Source organism: Lepidothrix coronata, unplaced genomic scaffold (genome assembly GCF_001604755.1).
Source record: "Lepidothrix coronata isolate B3197 unplaced genomic scaffold, Lepidothrix_coronata-1.0 Scaffold11, whole genome shotgun sequence".
NCBI lineage: Eukaryota > Metazoa > Chordata > Aves > Passeriformes > Pipridae > Lepidothrix > Lepidothrix coronata.
The window spans coordinates 3,618,241-3,635,347 of record NW_016690191.1 but is presented as its reverse complement, the minus strand read 5'-3'; the positions used below and the strand labels follow the sequence as shown (position 1 = coordinate 3,635,347).

Genomic DNA, 17,107 nt, shown 5'->3' with positions numbered 1-17,107 from the left:
AACTATGGCCAAATTATGCAAAAATTACAAATAAACAGATGCCCACGGTGTTTCATGAAATGTGTGAAGTGGATATGACACATCTTAGAAAACGTTTACATTTTATTCTGAAAATAAACATCTCACCATCAGATGCAAATTAACAGCGATTTTCACCCTAAATGTCCCTAGTGGGACAAAACATATATTTGGAATTTTTCTGTTATGAAAAGCACTATTTTAAAGATGATTTCAAGGGCATCACAAAAAAAAAAAAAAAAACCCCAAGAAAAAAGAAGAAACAACACTATATATATTTTAGCAGTTTGATTTAATCAACTTTTAACACTAGTTGTTAAGAATAAGTTTGGTAACATATAACGACATTATTTTTACATATTCATTTGATAAATCTGTTTTGCTTGAGCTTTACCAACAACAGTCAGAACAATAATTAAATTCTTATTTATACTGAAAGAGAATATTCCTTGTCAGTATGATACAGCCTATCAGAAGCATAATTTTTTTATTTGCTAAGGATAATCAGAAGAGTCATGAAATTTGTATTTATTTATTTGCTGAAAGGCACACTATCATTATTTGGAGGAACTTCTTATAAATATATATCTTCAAGTGCTATAAATCACCTCTCAGAGGACTAAATATTATATTTGCAAGCACAGAGCAGTAAGTACACAGCAAGTATAAAAGATGGTGAAATAGTAATGTTTTAAACTTCTTCACGTCCTGCATATAAAAAACTCGAGGCAGAGTTAAATCATCAACCCTCCCAGATCCCAGAGCCGCAGTTGTGTTATCGTCATTTCACAGCTCAGTAAACTGAGGAAATTTTTAAGGGCCTTGCCCATAACTGTAAAACAGCCACACCAAGGCTGAGAATAAAATTGCTTTTCCAGGCACACAGCTCCCTATTCCTTTTTATGATTTAATAATATTTTTTTAAGGAGAATATCATTTTACAGACTCTTAACCTCACAATGTTGGATTAAAAAAAACTAGGAAAGAAGATCCTATTAGTAATTATGCAGTTATGTAGCAATTCAAGCTTGTCTGTGTGAGTCAGGTTAAATAGGATGTGTAACAACATCCCTGCTTTTAGTTGTGTGAAGAGGATGTTTTAGTATCAGCTGAGATAAAATCTGGTCTCAGCTTCTCATTGACCTGAATTCACCTGATATGACAGTAAATCCTAATCCCCTCTGCAGAGCTCAATGGCTTTTCTATACTTCTTTTTTTTTTTTCTCTGGCTAAGCACAGACAAGCCCAGCCATGGCTGCCTTGCTCTGCCATGGCTAGTTGCTGCCTTTTTTGTTCCTCCACAGCCATTAACCCCAACACAGCAGCCAGCTAAAGACCCCGATGAGACCAGCCCATGTCCACATCCTGAGAATCGGGCACGGATTTCTGGCTGCAAATTCGCTTTTGGGCAGAAATACTCCTGCAGACAAGGAGCATCATCACCTATAGTGGCAGGGACATATTAGGGGGGAAAAAAAAGTTGTTTTTTATGATTTGGGAACACCCCACACCTTGCACAGGTCTGATGTGGGGATGGCTGTGTCCCCGTTTTGTTCTGGTGAGTTCCAGGTTTTTGTTGAACAGCAAAGGGTTTGTTTGGCTTCCTCAGCTGAAAGCTTAGCTTCAGCAGAGGGGTTGGATGGGGAGAACCAGATGGTCCCACGAGTATTGTGGTGATGGGCAAGTCCCGTGGGGAGACTGTGAAGCCGCCTGAGCGTAAACAGCCGCCCACGTCCTGCTGGCAGCGCGGAGCGCTGGGCGTGCATCGCCCCGCCTGTGCTGCGTCACGGAACTCGTGGGCTCACCCATCCACCTTTGGCTCCAACGTGCACGATCCCATTCACCCGAGCAGCCAATATCCACACACAGATCTCCGGGAATGGAAAGCTGCCTTTTCCCATGGGTGATTCACTTCTCGGTGTCAGAGCTGTCTTCAGCTGTAGAAGTCCCACTGCTTGTACTAATCTGCAAGGCAAGCGTAACGAGACAAGCCTTTCATTTGACTTCCATTTACAGGGTTAAGTTTATTCATGGGGAAAGCACTAATAAGCCTACAAGGAAGAGCACATCAGAAATTTCAGGGAGAAAGGGAAAAAAGGTCACTCAGCCCTCATCTTGTCCTCTGTTGAGACCACTCTCTGTTCTGGCACATGCTGGCCATCATTATGGCACAAGAGAATTAGGACTATGACTTCTTTATTCCTTTCTTTCAGTTACTTACAACAATTGGATCTTGTGCCTTGTGACAGCCATGTCCCAAATAGTCCAGACCTGACTCACAAAATTCTGTTTGTGTCCATAAGGTTCATCACTAACAGATTCTACACCACTAATACAGTGTTTGGATTTTGGTTTTATTACAGTTTGAACTGCAAGATATACAAGATCCTAATCGTTTTCTTCCCTCTTCAATAGCCTCTATTTTCCCATAGGGCTGTACTGGTGGTGGTCTGGGATTTGTCAGCAGGTAGGAGCTTTCACTTTCCTGTGGTTACTGGCTCCCTGCAGACCAAAAATAACCCTGCACTTGGACCCAGGCAGCCTCCTCACCTTCCTGGCAGCCCCAAGGACTCTGGGACTAATTCTTCCCATTGAGCTTTTTGGTTTTTTTCTGCTAAAATTTTCTATTTATTCCCCAAGTCTTTGTCCTGTCTTAAAAGGGATTATTTTCAGATGTGCCTCTTCTTTAAGAACTTTAATCCCATTAACTAACAATGAGAGAAATTCATGCTTGTTATGGAGATTTAGGTAAACCTTGATTTTTTTTGTTTTCTTTCTGAAACCCTTACAAGTCTACTTTTAATTATATTGAAATAGCAAAAATACAGTTTAGCAGACACATAGCTGTCTACCATATCTGCATTATATTCCTTTACATATTCCTAGAACTTCAGATCTTAAATCCACAATTCCTGTCTAACATGGAGCTCACAACTTCAGTAAAGGCTAATAAATTTCTTAGTGTGAAAATACTGAATATGTTACTTCTTTTCTAGTGGGAATAAGCCAGTCAGTGGTCACATATTTTCCTTATAACTTCAGCATTGGGTGAGTCATAACCCAAAATTTATTCTTAGAATTTCAGCTCTTTGGTTTTCCACCACTTTTATGGGAGGGAAGCTGTTGCAGACCTTCCCACAGGCATTCATTATACTCCAGCACTCGTGGAATAGTCTGCAAATAATGGATTATTCAGAGCTGCCTTTACCATTTCCTCTAAGCACTGTATGTGTCAATCTGGAAGCTGAGCCCTCCTAGCACAGTGTAGGTCTGCATGGTTTGAAGCTGAGGTTAGAAGTCAAGATTCTGGTGCAGACCATTGTAATGTTGTGCCGTAGAATATTTGATGGACAGAAGTAACCCAGCAAAGGAAATACGATTTCATGATCACTTTTCTTGGACTACTTCTCCTTAAAACTTGACCTTCCTTGATATGAGCTGGGTCTCTCTCAGAGGTAGCAACCATCACTGTGTTCTCCAGAAGACTGTCTCTCCTGCAAGGAGACTGTATGAGTAACTATTCTGCTCCTCTTTGGGTCCCTGCCACCTTCTTGTTACTCCAGGACACAGCAATCTGCAAAGCAGACATTGCTCTGCTCTTTGGGTCCTGAGATCCATCAGCTGACAGACTGTTTTATAGCAGCTGCCCCAAAAATTTTAATTATTTTGGCCAGAACATGCCAGAACATCTTCCCCTCCAAAAAAGACTTCTCCATTATAATGAAGTGTCCTTCTGATTTTGTTTCAACCCTGAATTACACATTTCCATAACAAGGATCCCTCCCCTCAGAACCTGGCCAAGCAGACAGTCCCTGATTGTCCCTGAGGTTTCCTTTACTACAGATTTTCATGGTTTTAAATTTCTTGGCAATCATGCATTATTTTATCATATGTGATAACTAATTAAGGCAACATCCTCTGAATGAGTTTGTGACATTAACAGCTCTGCTGTGTTTTATGCTGCTCACTGTTTGATGGATGCTGTGTTGCAGAGGTGTAAACTTCCCTTCCATCACAAGTTTGGGCTCACAGTCAGAGTCTGCAGGGGTTTACCTAGAAAAGCAGCTTCACTTCACTTCTTGATGTCGAGTTTCAAGCACTGCCACATCCTGTGCTAAGCCCATTCTTACCCTGGCCTGTGCCAGTCACAGCATCCAGCTGCAACAAACCACCAGCTAGAAGAGAGTAACAATCTCCTCCACCTCCTCCTGACCTGGGATGTTTTCTTTTACTAAGAGGATTTGGATGAACATCTGCCATCCAGGGATTTTCTCCGGAAAAAAATAAAAATTAAAAAAATTAAGTTTGGCAGATCATTTTTTCTTCCTCGTCAGGGTCTGGCGGTGCTGGCAGGACTCACTGTCAGATGGGTGCCAGCGATGCACCAGAGAGGAGACACAGGGCTCATCATCACCTCTATCTGCTGGCTGCCATCAGAGCTGCTCCATTAAATGCAGCTCAGGAGCCGTGGTAAAAGCATTAAACCATACAGCATTGCATTAAGATTCTTCCTTCAGAAAGGTTTTGGACTAAAAGAGTTTTTGCTTTGGCTCACCATTGTAATTTGCACTTCAGTGAGCGAGGTGAAGGTCAAAGTTAATAGAAATAGAGATCCCAGACTTTCAGATGTGTGTGTATCTTCGCTTCAGATCAGTCTCTGAAACCTTTACACACCTTCAGATCACCTCACAAGGACAGCTCTGGTCAGGAGGGTAGGGCAGAGAGAGTGAGCGTTGGTTTCACAGAGCCACGTGCTCATGGTGAAGGTACAATTGGGATGACAAAATCCTGTGCCATGGTTCTGATACAAAGGCTTTTAATAGGCAAGAACAGATTTTTTGCCTTTGACACACAAAATCCTGTCTGCCTGTGTGGATAGAAAAGAAAGAACCACTCAGAGAGGTGACCCTACTATGGAACAGGGAGATTTCAGAATCTGAACTTTTCCACTTCTGATCAGTGTGAGGCAAGTGTCCTTCAAATGCTGCAATGGATCTCTGCTGCATAGCTTTTAATTTAGTAATGCATTTTAAATCAAGTGCAGGCATTTGCAATCAAAAGAAAGAATCAGCTGCCAAGTAACTCTCTGCATTAGCCCTTTTGCTGGGTGGCATAGAGTAGACTTTAGCCACCAGACTGATCATTTTGTTTAAACAATGAATTGCAAAAATTCCATTGTCACCTTGTTTCCCAAGTGATGTGTTTGACAAAACAGGTCCTCCTGCAGGTGTGTGCCTCCAGAGAAGGTAAACTTGGTTCAAGGTGAGAAATGACCCTCCAAAGGGTCAATCATGCCTGAAAAATGTTTCTTTCAGTTGTATTTGTTCAGTCAGTGAATAGGAATGTTTCCTTTTAAGGCAGTGTATTTACTTGCTCAGTATCCATTGCCTTCACTAGGGCCCAGGGATGCAGGAGCACTGATGCTTTGCTTCAGCCCCTGCTCAGCTGGGTCTTGAACCTGACATGCCCCCAGACTCAAGCATAATTTTTTTTCCCTTCAAGAACTCTCTGCACTGCAAGTTCTGCTTTCCAGCAAGCAGATGTTCTCCATCCTGAAATAGCTAAGTTCATCTGGATCACATCCAGCCGTGATCAGGCTCCATCAGGATCTCCACAGCAGGACTCTGCATCCTATAGGCAAAGACTATAATCCTGAGGTCTGAGATGATACAGGAGGTATTCTTGGGAGCAGACTCTTGAACTTCTGTTTTCCCCAGGAAACACAGTCATTGTCACCACTTTCTGCTGGACAACATCTGGAAAGTAGATAAAATAAATGAAAAAAAAATTCCTTAACCTTTGAGCATTACTAATTAGTGCTATTTACACTGCTACCCTCATAAAGGAAAAGGCAATATAACCTCTGGCCTTTTGGGCAGCAGTGGCAGTAGAAGAGCCAAGGACAACTGCTACAATCTCCGGGCTAGAGTAGCAAGCACACAGTGGGATGGGTACAGAGAGACTGTTTGGAGAAGGAACCCATTCTCTCCTATTCAGCCGGGAACTAAATGAGTCATTGAGACTGTCTTTTGAGGGCTGCATAGTAGAAGATCCAAGAAGTCAAGTTAAAAAGAAGAATCAATTTTTCCTAACAGTGACAGACTGATAAATCTATAGAGCAAACTGTCAAGACAAGTTCTACCTTCTCCTGAAATTTTCAGGTCAAGACTGCAGTCTTGAGCAAGGTGTCCTGTAGTTAGATGCCAGGTCTTGGCTCAGTAACTAAGGAAGTAGCTGTGCTGCACAAGGTGAGTCTGGGTAACAGACTGATCCTTTCAAATACAGCTGTGAAAGGCAGAGAGTGAAAGAGATGAAATAATGCAAGGAGATTTAGCTGTGCTTCACCAGTCCCTCTACTCTCACAGCTTTTTGAACATAAACAGCAGCCTGACAGAGCCTCTCCCTACATATCCTCCATCCCACTGGGCTCAAGGGGGTCAGAGGAGTTAAGACATTAGACTTCTGTTGTATTGTTGGTGGCACATAGCTGGGACACGTGCATCCTAAGCTGCTTATGCCTGGCCATTGCTTACGTGCAGGGGATATGTGAGCAGTGAGGTTGGGGAGGAAAGATGTGAGTCTGGTCAAATGAGGGTATGTCCATATTGCATGTTGAGGTGCAGCAGGGAGTGATGCAAGATCATGGGCATGAGATGGGAAAATTAGGATTCACCAATGGACAGAGTTTCTGGCACCTGAGATCTGGGGAGATGGGGGTATCTTTATTGCACAATTTGCCAGGACAACATCAGCTGCTGTATGGGCACTTTAAAATCTGCTTCTACGTTTCATACTATTTCCGCCCAGTTACCAAACTCACTGTCTCTCTCCCTCTCTCTCACTTGCAGGCTTGATAGTCTACTTAGGAATGATGGTGGGGGCTGTCTTGCTGGGTGGCCTCGCTGATAAACTGGGAAGAAAGCAATGCCTCATCATATCACTTGCAATCAATGCTGCCTTTGCTTTCCTCTCCTCCTTCGTCCAGGGATACGGATTCTTCCTCTTCTGCCGCCTTATCTCAGGCCTCGGGTGGGTAACTGGTGAATCCATCCCATGTCCTGGAGGAGTCTCACCACAGCTGGGCAGTTTGGGAGTGTGGGGTGGGAGAAAGAAGGCTGCTCAGGAGAAACATCCCTGGTACTGAGCTGGGATGGCACTGCTGTTTAGCACGTGTGGTTGTGTTACCACACTCTTGAACCTTAGAGCACTAGTGGCAGCAAAGTTTGGTCATTGACATTCTTCTGGTACTGCCCAAATTGCACAGGAAGGTGAGTGAGACCAATAAATGCCCACCTCAACTTACAATCCCGATTGCCAAGGCCTCCAGTGAGACCCTCAGCAGTTCCAATTGCCTGCCTGTATTTTGCCTCCCTAAAGTGAGTGATCACAGAATTACAAGAGAAGATATCTAGGTGAAGAGCAGGCTATTACACTGGCTTTGTACAAACTGTACAGGAAATTCAGCTTTTAGAGCATGAGAAGGACCCTGTTTATCTTTGATGTCTAAAGCTAGTCCAGCCAAAGAGAGATTTGCATTTTCCCTCCAAGTCTCACTTTTGAGCAGCATATCTGTGGTTGTGACCTCCCCTCTTGATATGTTCAATCCTAACTACAAAGCCATTGAAGAAGACTCTCATTCTCCCCATGTGCTGTTTTTTCTCCTCAGTATTGGGGGTACCCTCCCCATCGTGTTTGCCTATTTCTCTGAATTCCTGTCTCGTGAGAAGAGGGGGGAACACCTGAGCTGGCTTTGCATGTTCTGGATGATTGGTGGCATTTATGCTTCAGCAATGGCTTGGAGCATCATCCCACATTACGGTAATTGCTTTGAGCTTTTGACTTTCTACAACAACCACATTCCTGCATCTCTACACTACCCCAAGCCCCTGCACAGATAGAGATAGTCAGTCCTTACACATCCCAGCATAAACATCACTGAAAATAACAGATATCTGAAGTGCAGGGAAAGGTCTGACAAATTGACTGCATGACTGACTGATTGATACTAAGGCTGTAAATAGGACTGATGAGGGCTATTTTCCGTCAAAAGCTTCAAACACAGCCCTTGAATCACATTGCCAGAGCCTGAGCTCTTAATCTATATGGGAAAAATGGACTGAGATTATATTGCAAAAATTGATCCAGTTATCAAAAATAAATGACTTTAATCAGGGAATTACTGGATACTATGAATGATAGCAATGAGGAGAGCACATATGCTTTCCCTTAGCTAAGTGTCAAACTCTCAGGGCTGTGTACCTGGTGACACATCTGCCCTGCATGGGATGGACTGAAGTCACATCTGACTTCACCTAAATGTGTTCAGGAATGGAAGAGGTTCCCTGCCCAGACCTGGAAGTGGGAATGAAAAAGTAGATGTTCGTAAACTGAAACATATTTGTGCACTGAGGGGCGAAAGTCTGCATGTCACATGGAATGCCTTGTAATTCATAAATAACCAGGAAAACATCAGAAGCAAATATCTACTGGAAAAGATTAATTTCCTCAGTATTCAGTGACACCAGCTGTTTGCAAAATCCTGTTTGAGGAAAGTAGGACAGTCCACAAAAACCATGAAGAGAACCACTAACATTTACCTATCTATCAATCCATTTTTAGCATGCTTAAAGCACATTCAGTATAAAGAAATGTTCATGCTTTTGATTGATATGACAGAGTCTTTTGGAACAAATAGGCAAACTTAGTGCAGCAGTGTCAGGTTAGAAATAATTCTATTATCTGCAACTACGTTTGCTTTAGTAAGCCCTTATGTATTTACATTACAATTATTTTTCAGATGACTTTTTGATGTTATATTTTTATAGCTTCTCTTTTTTTTATTTCCAGTGTTCCACTTACTATTTTGGAACTTTGTAAAATTGTTAGAACACCATGACTGGCTCAGATGAGACCTCTGCACAAACCATTGCTTGATGATTTTCTTCTTATGTGACTAGAAACATTTATAGAAAAAAAGAGTGAATTAAACATTACTTCTGAGCCTAGGGAAAGTAATTGGAGCAATGTAAGAATGACGCTGTACTTTCCAGTCCTTAGCAAGGGAATACACCAGGAAAAAAGCAGGAGAGGAGGAGTCTCCAATGCAGGATTAGGATTTGGATTCTTCTAAATTTGAATCCCATCTCAAGTTTTGTAGGTCGGGAAAAAAATAAACTTGCCTTCCTAGCTCATTTCCATGAAATTTTTAATACATATGTGATGCAGGAGATGGAAAGGAGCCGTATCTAACGTGCCTCTCAGATCAGACATTTAACCTTTGTAAACTTTCGGTAACATCACTGAGCAGCAATAAATTATGGCCCTGATTCCTGTACCATTTCCCACCCTTATTTGCCTACAGCTGCACGGAGCTTTTCTAGTCATTAAGTGATTTCTAAACTCAAAGATAAAAGAAGGTTTTTAAAAGGGCAGAGCCTGAGCAAGTATGTTCCAATTTTTGTAATGAACATGAACTCGCTGCTATCTACTGAGCATGTTATTGAGACTCCAAGAGCCATCAGCACTAAGAATAGAAAACTTTCAACCTGTCCTCATGTCATACAGAGCTGTAAAGTTCAGAGCTGCTTTAGGAGAGAAAACCTCAGAATGCCTGGTCAGTATTTTTACTTGTTGGCTCTTGCTGTTTCCAGGCTGGGGGTTCAGTATGGGAACCAAGTACCACTTCCACAGCTGGAGAGTCTTTGTACTCGTGTGCGCTCTGCCCTGTATCGCCTCCCTGGTGGCACTGAAATTCATGCCTGAAAGCCCACGTTTTTTGCTGGAGGTAAGATGATTCATCTGAACGTTGCAGTCGGATATCAGCAGAGGACAGTAGGTCCCTAATGTGTCACTGTCTGTCTTTCTTTGTCCTATCAAACACACAGAGCACAAACTCAGAGGCAGAGCCACTCCTACATGTCTGCACTAGCTCCACAGACTGCTTAAACCCCAAAGATTATAGACTATGGGGTCAATCACTGATGGTTAGTGTGTCACTGATGGATGGAGTTCAGAAAGAAGGTGGTGAGGACTGGGAATTTTATAAGTCCAACAAAGGCACTTTGAAAACATCTCACAGAATTTGGGCATGGAACTACAGAATCCTGGTGGAAGAGCAAAGGAAGGAGTACATTTTACTGAGTAAAATACATAAACCTCAGAAATCTTAAGCAAGTTATTCTGTATTCCCAATTCACAGATGTGAAATGTAGCAATATCTAATTCAACTTAACCCTGAAAACCTTTAGCAGAGTTGGGATAAGAGTCCAAGTCTCCTCATCCATCTCCTCTTTCATCTGGTTTTAAAACTCTATTTTTGACCCCTTTTCTGCCTCAGACAGTTTTAGGACAACTCCTTTCTTCAGCACAGAGATGCTGCACTCTGTGAACACCAGCCATGCTTTCAGCACTTCACATTTAATGCAGCCAGTGCTGTCTGTGTGCTTCTCCACTGTGCTGGACCTCTAGAATTGGTTTCTCTCTGTGCTTTGATATATTAAAGAGCTGGTTTCTCCAACATTTGTTTTCCTTTTCTTTGGTGTTTTCAGATTGGTAAACATGATGAAGCCTGGATGATCCTCAAGCAAGTTCATGACACCAACATGAGGGCCAAGGGCGAGCCAGAGAGGGTGTTTACGGTGAGTTTAACAAAGCCATCAGTGTGTGAAAAGAAAAGATGGACATAACCTTCTTTGGTGCAGCACAGCACCACTTTATTCCTCCTTGGGGCTCTTTCAGTGTAATCTCCTCCAGCAATCAGAAAAGGGACTCTGAGATACATTATGTATATTTAAACTTCAAGAATTAATCAAGTCTGGGAATTGCAGTGAGTACTTACTGTTCCTGGTGTTACTCTACATCATACAGACCAGTGATTTTCCAATTGCACACATGTTAATTGGTCTGCTCTAAGAGACTAAAACAAAATAAGAGAGATATTAGTCACATGGGAGACCTGAGTCACTCCTTTCTCCATTCTGGCTTCTAATCAAACTCTGATTAAACTTCATGTACTTTCTAATGAGCTTTCCAAACTCCACCTGCCTCACACCCAGTCTTTAATCTCTCCAAGGGAAAGTGGGATGAGTAGCTATTACTCATTAATCTGCTCCTTGTTGTGAAAAAGGCCACACCAGTGGATTCATTAATAGTAGAATCAGGGAACAGGTTTATGCTGGAGTTAGGTGCAAATTACTATAATTCAGTTGTAAACTCCTGGTGAGCCAGCCAGGGAAGAGCTCTTGATTTGTACTTTTAAAGGATGGAGAAAAAAAGATACAGTTGTATGTAAAACATATATTTTTAACCAAGAAGGACAGCAAAGCTTCATGTTCAGCAGGGTTGTCAGGAAACTGGGCCCCTTGCGAATGATCCTTCAAGGAAATCAAAGTTTCATATCTGAGCATGACAATTGTGTGCAGCTTCAGGTAGGAGCTTAATGAGCATGTGTTATTTTTGGCTACCAACCATTTGACTAATGCAAACTCTGATAGAAAAGGTGAGAGAGACCTTCTCTTTAAATCCATAGCTGGCTTTGCTGTAACTCTGAGATGGGGGCTGAAGCTCAAATATATATAGATATATATATATATATAATCACAAAGTAGGGCACTAGGAGACTGAGCTCAGTAGGAGAATGAAGAAGCAGCTGTACAGCACCCATTAGTGCTTGTTACTCCATCCAACAATGTCATGAGTGCTGCAGGAAGAGCTGATCTCAGTATCACACCTCGAGGTGCAGCGCGCCGGCTGAATTGAGATGTACTGACATGCGTTGACACAGGCAGATGATCAGTGTGGCTGGTGTAGCACAAACTGTCAGATTTTGTGTTTTTCTGATAGGCCAGAAGTTGGCAGTTTGTGGTGAGTCAGCTGGTACCAGGACACTTCCCAGATCTGACATTTAAACAGTGCCAGGAAGAGGAACACAGAGACTCCACAGCTGAGCCAAGGCGCTCATTCACACCCAGAAATTTATTCAGCAAATTTTCACCTCCTTCATGTGTTTACAAACAGATTTGTTTTCCTTGAATGTATCCTTCACTTAAAGTTACTGAACAAATATCTGAGACCCATTTCTAAGGTTTCGTGACCAGTCCAGTTCAGATGTTCAGCTTTGAAAATTAAGAGTGTTTTGGTGAAGCAAACTGATGGCGTGGTGTGGGCTCACTTGATGGCAGGATGCATTTTCAGCTGCAAAGATTCCCATCTACACATTCATTTGTCATGGAAGTTCTGCCAGTGGCATTTAAAAGATGTTGATTGAGAAATATTTCACTAGCTGTCTTAGAAGAGAGAGATCCTGAGGGCACAGTTTAGATAGAAGTGGCTGATCTTGGGGATCATTTATACTATAATTGCCTACTCCTAATTTCTAGTGGGAATCTAAAGATAGAGAAATAAGGTAATATACAGGCACATTAGCTAATAACTGAAAGAGTGAAGTGGACATGATGCACTTAAAATATTTCATGAAAGGAGAAAGGATGAAAGGATGGATGAAAGGCAGGCTTATTTCTATAATAGTTTCTTACTGTAATTAAATCAATTAACTCAATTGTTAATGCTAACTTTTAAGGAAAAGATAGCAAGGGATATCAGGTGGAAACACTGCCCAGAAGATGGTAGAATTTTAAATCCAGCCGAGATCAATTCTAGAAACTTCAGTCCAATTTTTTTTTCTTTCTTTTTTCCTTTTTTTTTTTCTCCAGGTTTCCTATATCAAAACTCCAAAGCAAGTCGATGAATTTATTGAAATCCAGAGCTCAACAGGGACCTGGTACCAGAGGTGGCTGGTCAGAATCACGACTACTTTAAAACAGGTAAAGAGAAGAAAAAAAACATCACATGGGATTTTGAGCTTTGGGCTCCAGTGCCTCATTGCTTCAGGTCATTGTGCCTTAAAACACTGACTGTCACCCAAAACAATCTGCAGGTTTTTTGCAAAGGGCTATAATCTGACTGTTCTTTCTGTGCAGATGTGTTCATCTGCAAGCTGCCACGCTGTCAGCCAGGCCCCAAAATGCCCCTGAGAGCATCATCATAGTCCAGCAGTGCAGAGCTTTCAGGACCAGCCACTGCCCCAAGCCCTTGGCTCTCCTCCTGAGCTGATAAATATTAATGCTCTCTCCCCACGCCTGGAGAAGTAAAATTACCACCTGCAGTGGATTCAGAAAGTGTTTGCTCTTTGTTTCTGCTGAGACTGAGTTTCAAACAATGTCTCCTTCCCTAATTTAACCTTTCACACGTGCTATGCTGCTCACCTAATACCCACGCAGGACTTGTGTTAGAACTTCTAGTCTCAAAGGATGAGCTGAATGTAAAGGAGAGTCATTATTAATTAAAGTACTGTACTATTACTATATTTATGTGGCAAGTAAAGAGCATGAGGAGTTACATCCCCTCATGTTCCTGGCAGTATATTCTGCAATGGGCCAAGAGGAGCAGGTCTTGGTTTGCCTCTTGCTTTGCTTGGCTTCTTCCCTACGTGAGTTCATCTTACCCCTCCTAAAGTGCCAGCTGTGTTTGGGTTTTTGCTCTTCAGTTAGCTTTGGAGCTTGGTCTGAAAACGCTTCTGGGTCTATACATATACTTGAAAAGATCAAGTTGTCAGAAGGTCTGGGAAGGGTCTCATAACCACATTTACTGATATAACCAGAGAGAGACACAGCATCAAACCAGCCCAGACCTGGTCATACACTCCAGCACATTACAGAGGGCTCAGATCAAGAACCCTGGCATATAGCTGAACAAGTGACCTTTTTGTAAGCCATTTATCTCAATAAATATAATTTTGAACAAACACTGAATATAAGACTATATAACATCTGACCTTCCCCCAATTAACCCATTTTTCTCACATTAGATTTATGATGCACTCAGAGATTAATCTGTTGAGTGTCTGCAAGGGTGTCCTGACAGATAATTTCTTCTTGTGGATTTGTAGGTCTGGGACAATGTGCTATATTGTTTAACAGCCCAGTACAGGATGAACACACTGATGCTGGCTGTGGTTTGGTTTACAATGGCCTTAAGGTAAGGTACTTTAACTTCTTCAGAAAACTAAAGGACCCTCAGAGTTTGAATAATTATTTACACATTTAAATAAACTATTACAAAAGTAATCCTGGTCATATTTTAAAGAGTCTTTCCTTACTAAGCTTTGCTCTCCTATATTGATCCATCTAATTGCTTATATGAGATACAAGGTGCTTTGAACAAATCAGGGCTTGAGAAGTGGTCAGTAGTGCAGTAATATATTGACTTTCTTAGCTCTACATCTTTCATTTGATCTTGTCCAAACAAACAAAAAAGATACAACCCTGCCTGATTCTCAGCTGCTCCTTAGTCTAGATCAAAACTATTCAGGTGAGCCTAAATCTATACTACAGGTAAATTTTGTCTAATTCTCACTTAAACCTCACACTTGCAGAAATCTGCAGTTTCTTAGTGCTCTGCTAGTCTCTTGGGCACCAAGGATAGCACACTGCTTTATTCCCCAACCAAGGGGAACTTAAATGAATTGCCCTGCTTTAAATGAATGGGAATGGACAAACATGCTTCTGAGATTAGGGGAGTGTTTAGGGTGAAGAAACACTTTGCTCCATCCTGTGTCAGAGCTGAGCAAGAATTTGTGTCAGAAATGCATTTACATTAGAAGTTTAACAAGTTTGCAAGTTATGAAGTAGATCGTTGGAAGTATCTTGTATTCCTGATGTATTTCTCCTGTCCTGCTTTAGTTACTATGGCCTTATTGTCTGGTTCCCTGATATGATTCGGTATCTCCAAGACGAGGCATATGATTCGCGAGTGAAGATCTTTGATGAGGAAGAAGTGTCCCACTTTACCTTTAATTTCACCCTGGAAAACCAGATCCATAGAAATGGGGAATACAGGAATGACAAGTAAGTGAACAGAATTTGGTTCAATGTATTCAAACAGAAATAAATGTCTAGGAAGCTCTTTCTTTCTTTCTCATTTTCCATCAACTTGAACCTCTCTGTTGCTCTTCTGGACACACTGTCTAAATCTCTCAAATCCCAAAGGCAGTTTTCCACAAGCCAGATATCCTTTTTAGCCTGTTTTTCCACATACTCTGCCTCAGTCACTGGCACTTCCAGACCCCAGGGGGATGCCTGTTTAGAGTCCTGTTTCCAGCAGCCCGTTGTTGGGATCAGGGCAGTGGGTGCCCACCTGGCTGGGCTGGGCAGCTCTGGATGGAGAGATGATTTCTCTTTCCTTAGCCCACACTGACATCTACTGGGCTTGGGCAGCAGAGACCATCACTGGTAATAAAACTGCTCTGCTGCTATATTTCCAAAATAAAAAGCTATTTTCTCTTGAAGTCCTCAATATGAATTACCCCAGGCTCTATCCTGCAGCCCATTAGTGTGAGGTGTGCCATGGCCACACTGGTGTGCTTCTCCCATTCCAGCCAGTATCTCCCCACAGCTGTGTGTGTCACCTTCTCTTTTAATGCTTTGAAGTCAGTGAAGTTGCTCCAGCAGAACATCATTGCTTTCCTTCCTTTTTTCTCCTATTTGCGCTGAGCTTGGTGGGTTTTCTTCTGTGTCCAGCCTGGACTCCAATCACTCTATGTCCCACAGCGATAGAAGTCCTAGCCATTCCATTACTACTTTTCAAAATCCCAATATAAAGGGTGGGAAAATAACCCTATGTAATTTCTGTGGAGATCCCATTGCCTCAGACAGACTTAGGATGTTGCTCCAGCTGCCTTGCACCGTGTGGGGAGTTCCTACTGTATGTTCAGTGTAACACAAAGCACTCATTGTTTTAATCTTCACAGCTGAAACCACATTTCACTGCCTAGCCAGATTGTTCCTCTTCCCTCAGAAACTATTTGTCTCCATTCCCTTGGTATATATTTGATATACATTGGTGGGAGACCCCAATATGTGTCCTCCTGTCCTTCCAGAGGCCTTCCCTGCAGTAAGGAGCTGTGCTTGGTGGTGAAAACCTAGCCCTGCAATTCCTATTCCCCAAAAGAAAGTGGTGATAAGTGGATGTTAGTCAAATGTGGGGACTGGGGACCTTTTTCTTATGCCCAGAGGAGATGCTGAGCTGTCACTAACTTCATTGAGAATTAGGGATGCTCAACACCTTACTGGACAAAGACATAAACTGTGGTGTACATCACCGTGCTCCTGCCTTGTCCCTCTCCAAAAACTCAGAACCTGATCAGGCTGCATTCCAGTAGTGCCCAGAGAGTATCTCAATGTGGTTTACAGCTGTGTTTTTCCTCCAGCCCTTGGCTGTGAGCTAAAAATCCACATATACCAGGCCATTGCTATCTGACTCTTTTAAAGATGGATGTTAATAAAGCAAACTGCAGGAAAAACAGGCTTCTTACAGCCTTTGGGAGCAAATACATGACAGGCTATTACTGAGCAAATGCAGAACAGTTTTAAGTTTTGCTATAACCTATGAGACCTTCTACATGGAGCAAAAGACTTGAATAGTCTTCTTGTGGTATTTTGTTCATTAATAATTTCTGTTGGTAGGTTCAGTTAAGAAGCCCTGCAGTGCTCATTTGAAGGTGTAAATAGCCATCACACTACACTGTGTTGTAAGTGCTCAATTCAATTAAGCTTCTGAATATATGTTAGAAGGTTTTTTTTATTTGGTGACAGTCGTGGCCTCTTTAACTAGAGCAATAATGCATGTTCTTAATAGCTCCTTACATCGTCCAAACATGCCTGTGCATTACCTAATACATCTTCTCAGTGCTCCTGCAAAATCTCACAGGTAAATCAATATTGTGTCATCCTTCAGGCAGTCAGGTCAGACATGTCAAGCTTCCCATCAGAGGAGAAATCAATCACCTGACACAGTTTATTATTTTTAGTGAAATCTGTTTTCATTACACGATAAGCAATAGACCTCGAACAGAAATGGTTGCAAGCAGAACTCAGATATCTCCCTACTCTTTCCAGAAACACTACTGCATTTTCACTTAAAAAATCACTTTGAGTTTAAACAACTGTCAGAAACCTTTCACCAAATGGCTCAATAGGCTCCTGATAATGTCTGGTTTTATTTATGCTGGGGGAAGGGTGAGAATAAGGAAAGC

The 17,107-nt window shown here is 42.0% G+C and overlaps 1 protein-coding gene across 4 annotated transcripts in view; it reads left to right on the top strand.

The window, feature by feature from the left end:
* The window catches only part of SV2B (synaptic vesicle glycoprotein 2B), a 66,005-nt gene that overhangs the window by 38,848 nt on the left and 10,050 nt on the right, over positions 1–17,107 (top strand). For all 4 annotated transcript variants that reach the window (XM_017805200.1, XM_017805197.1, XM_017805199.1 and 1 more), the window contains exons 3-9: positions 6,867–7,047; positions 7,685–7,836; positions 9,669–9,802; positions 10,566–10,655; positions 12,729–12,839; positions 13,964–14,052; positions 14,757–14,921. In XM_017805200.1, coding sequence (XP_017660689.1) covers positions 6,867–7,047; positions 7,685–7,836; positions 9,669–9,802; positions 10,566–10,655; positions 12,729–12,839; positions 13,964–14,052; positions 14,757–14,921 — 922 coding nt within the window. The remainder of the gene's footprint in view (positions 1–6,866; positions 7,048–7,684; positions 7,837–9,668; positions 9,803–10,565; positions 10,656–12,728; positions 12,840–13,963; positions 14,053–14,756; positions 14,922–17,107) is intronic.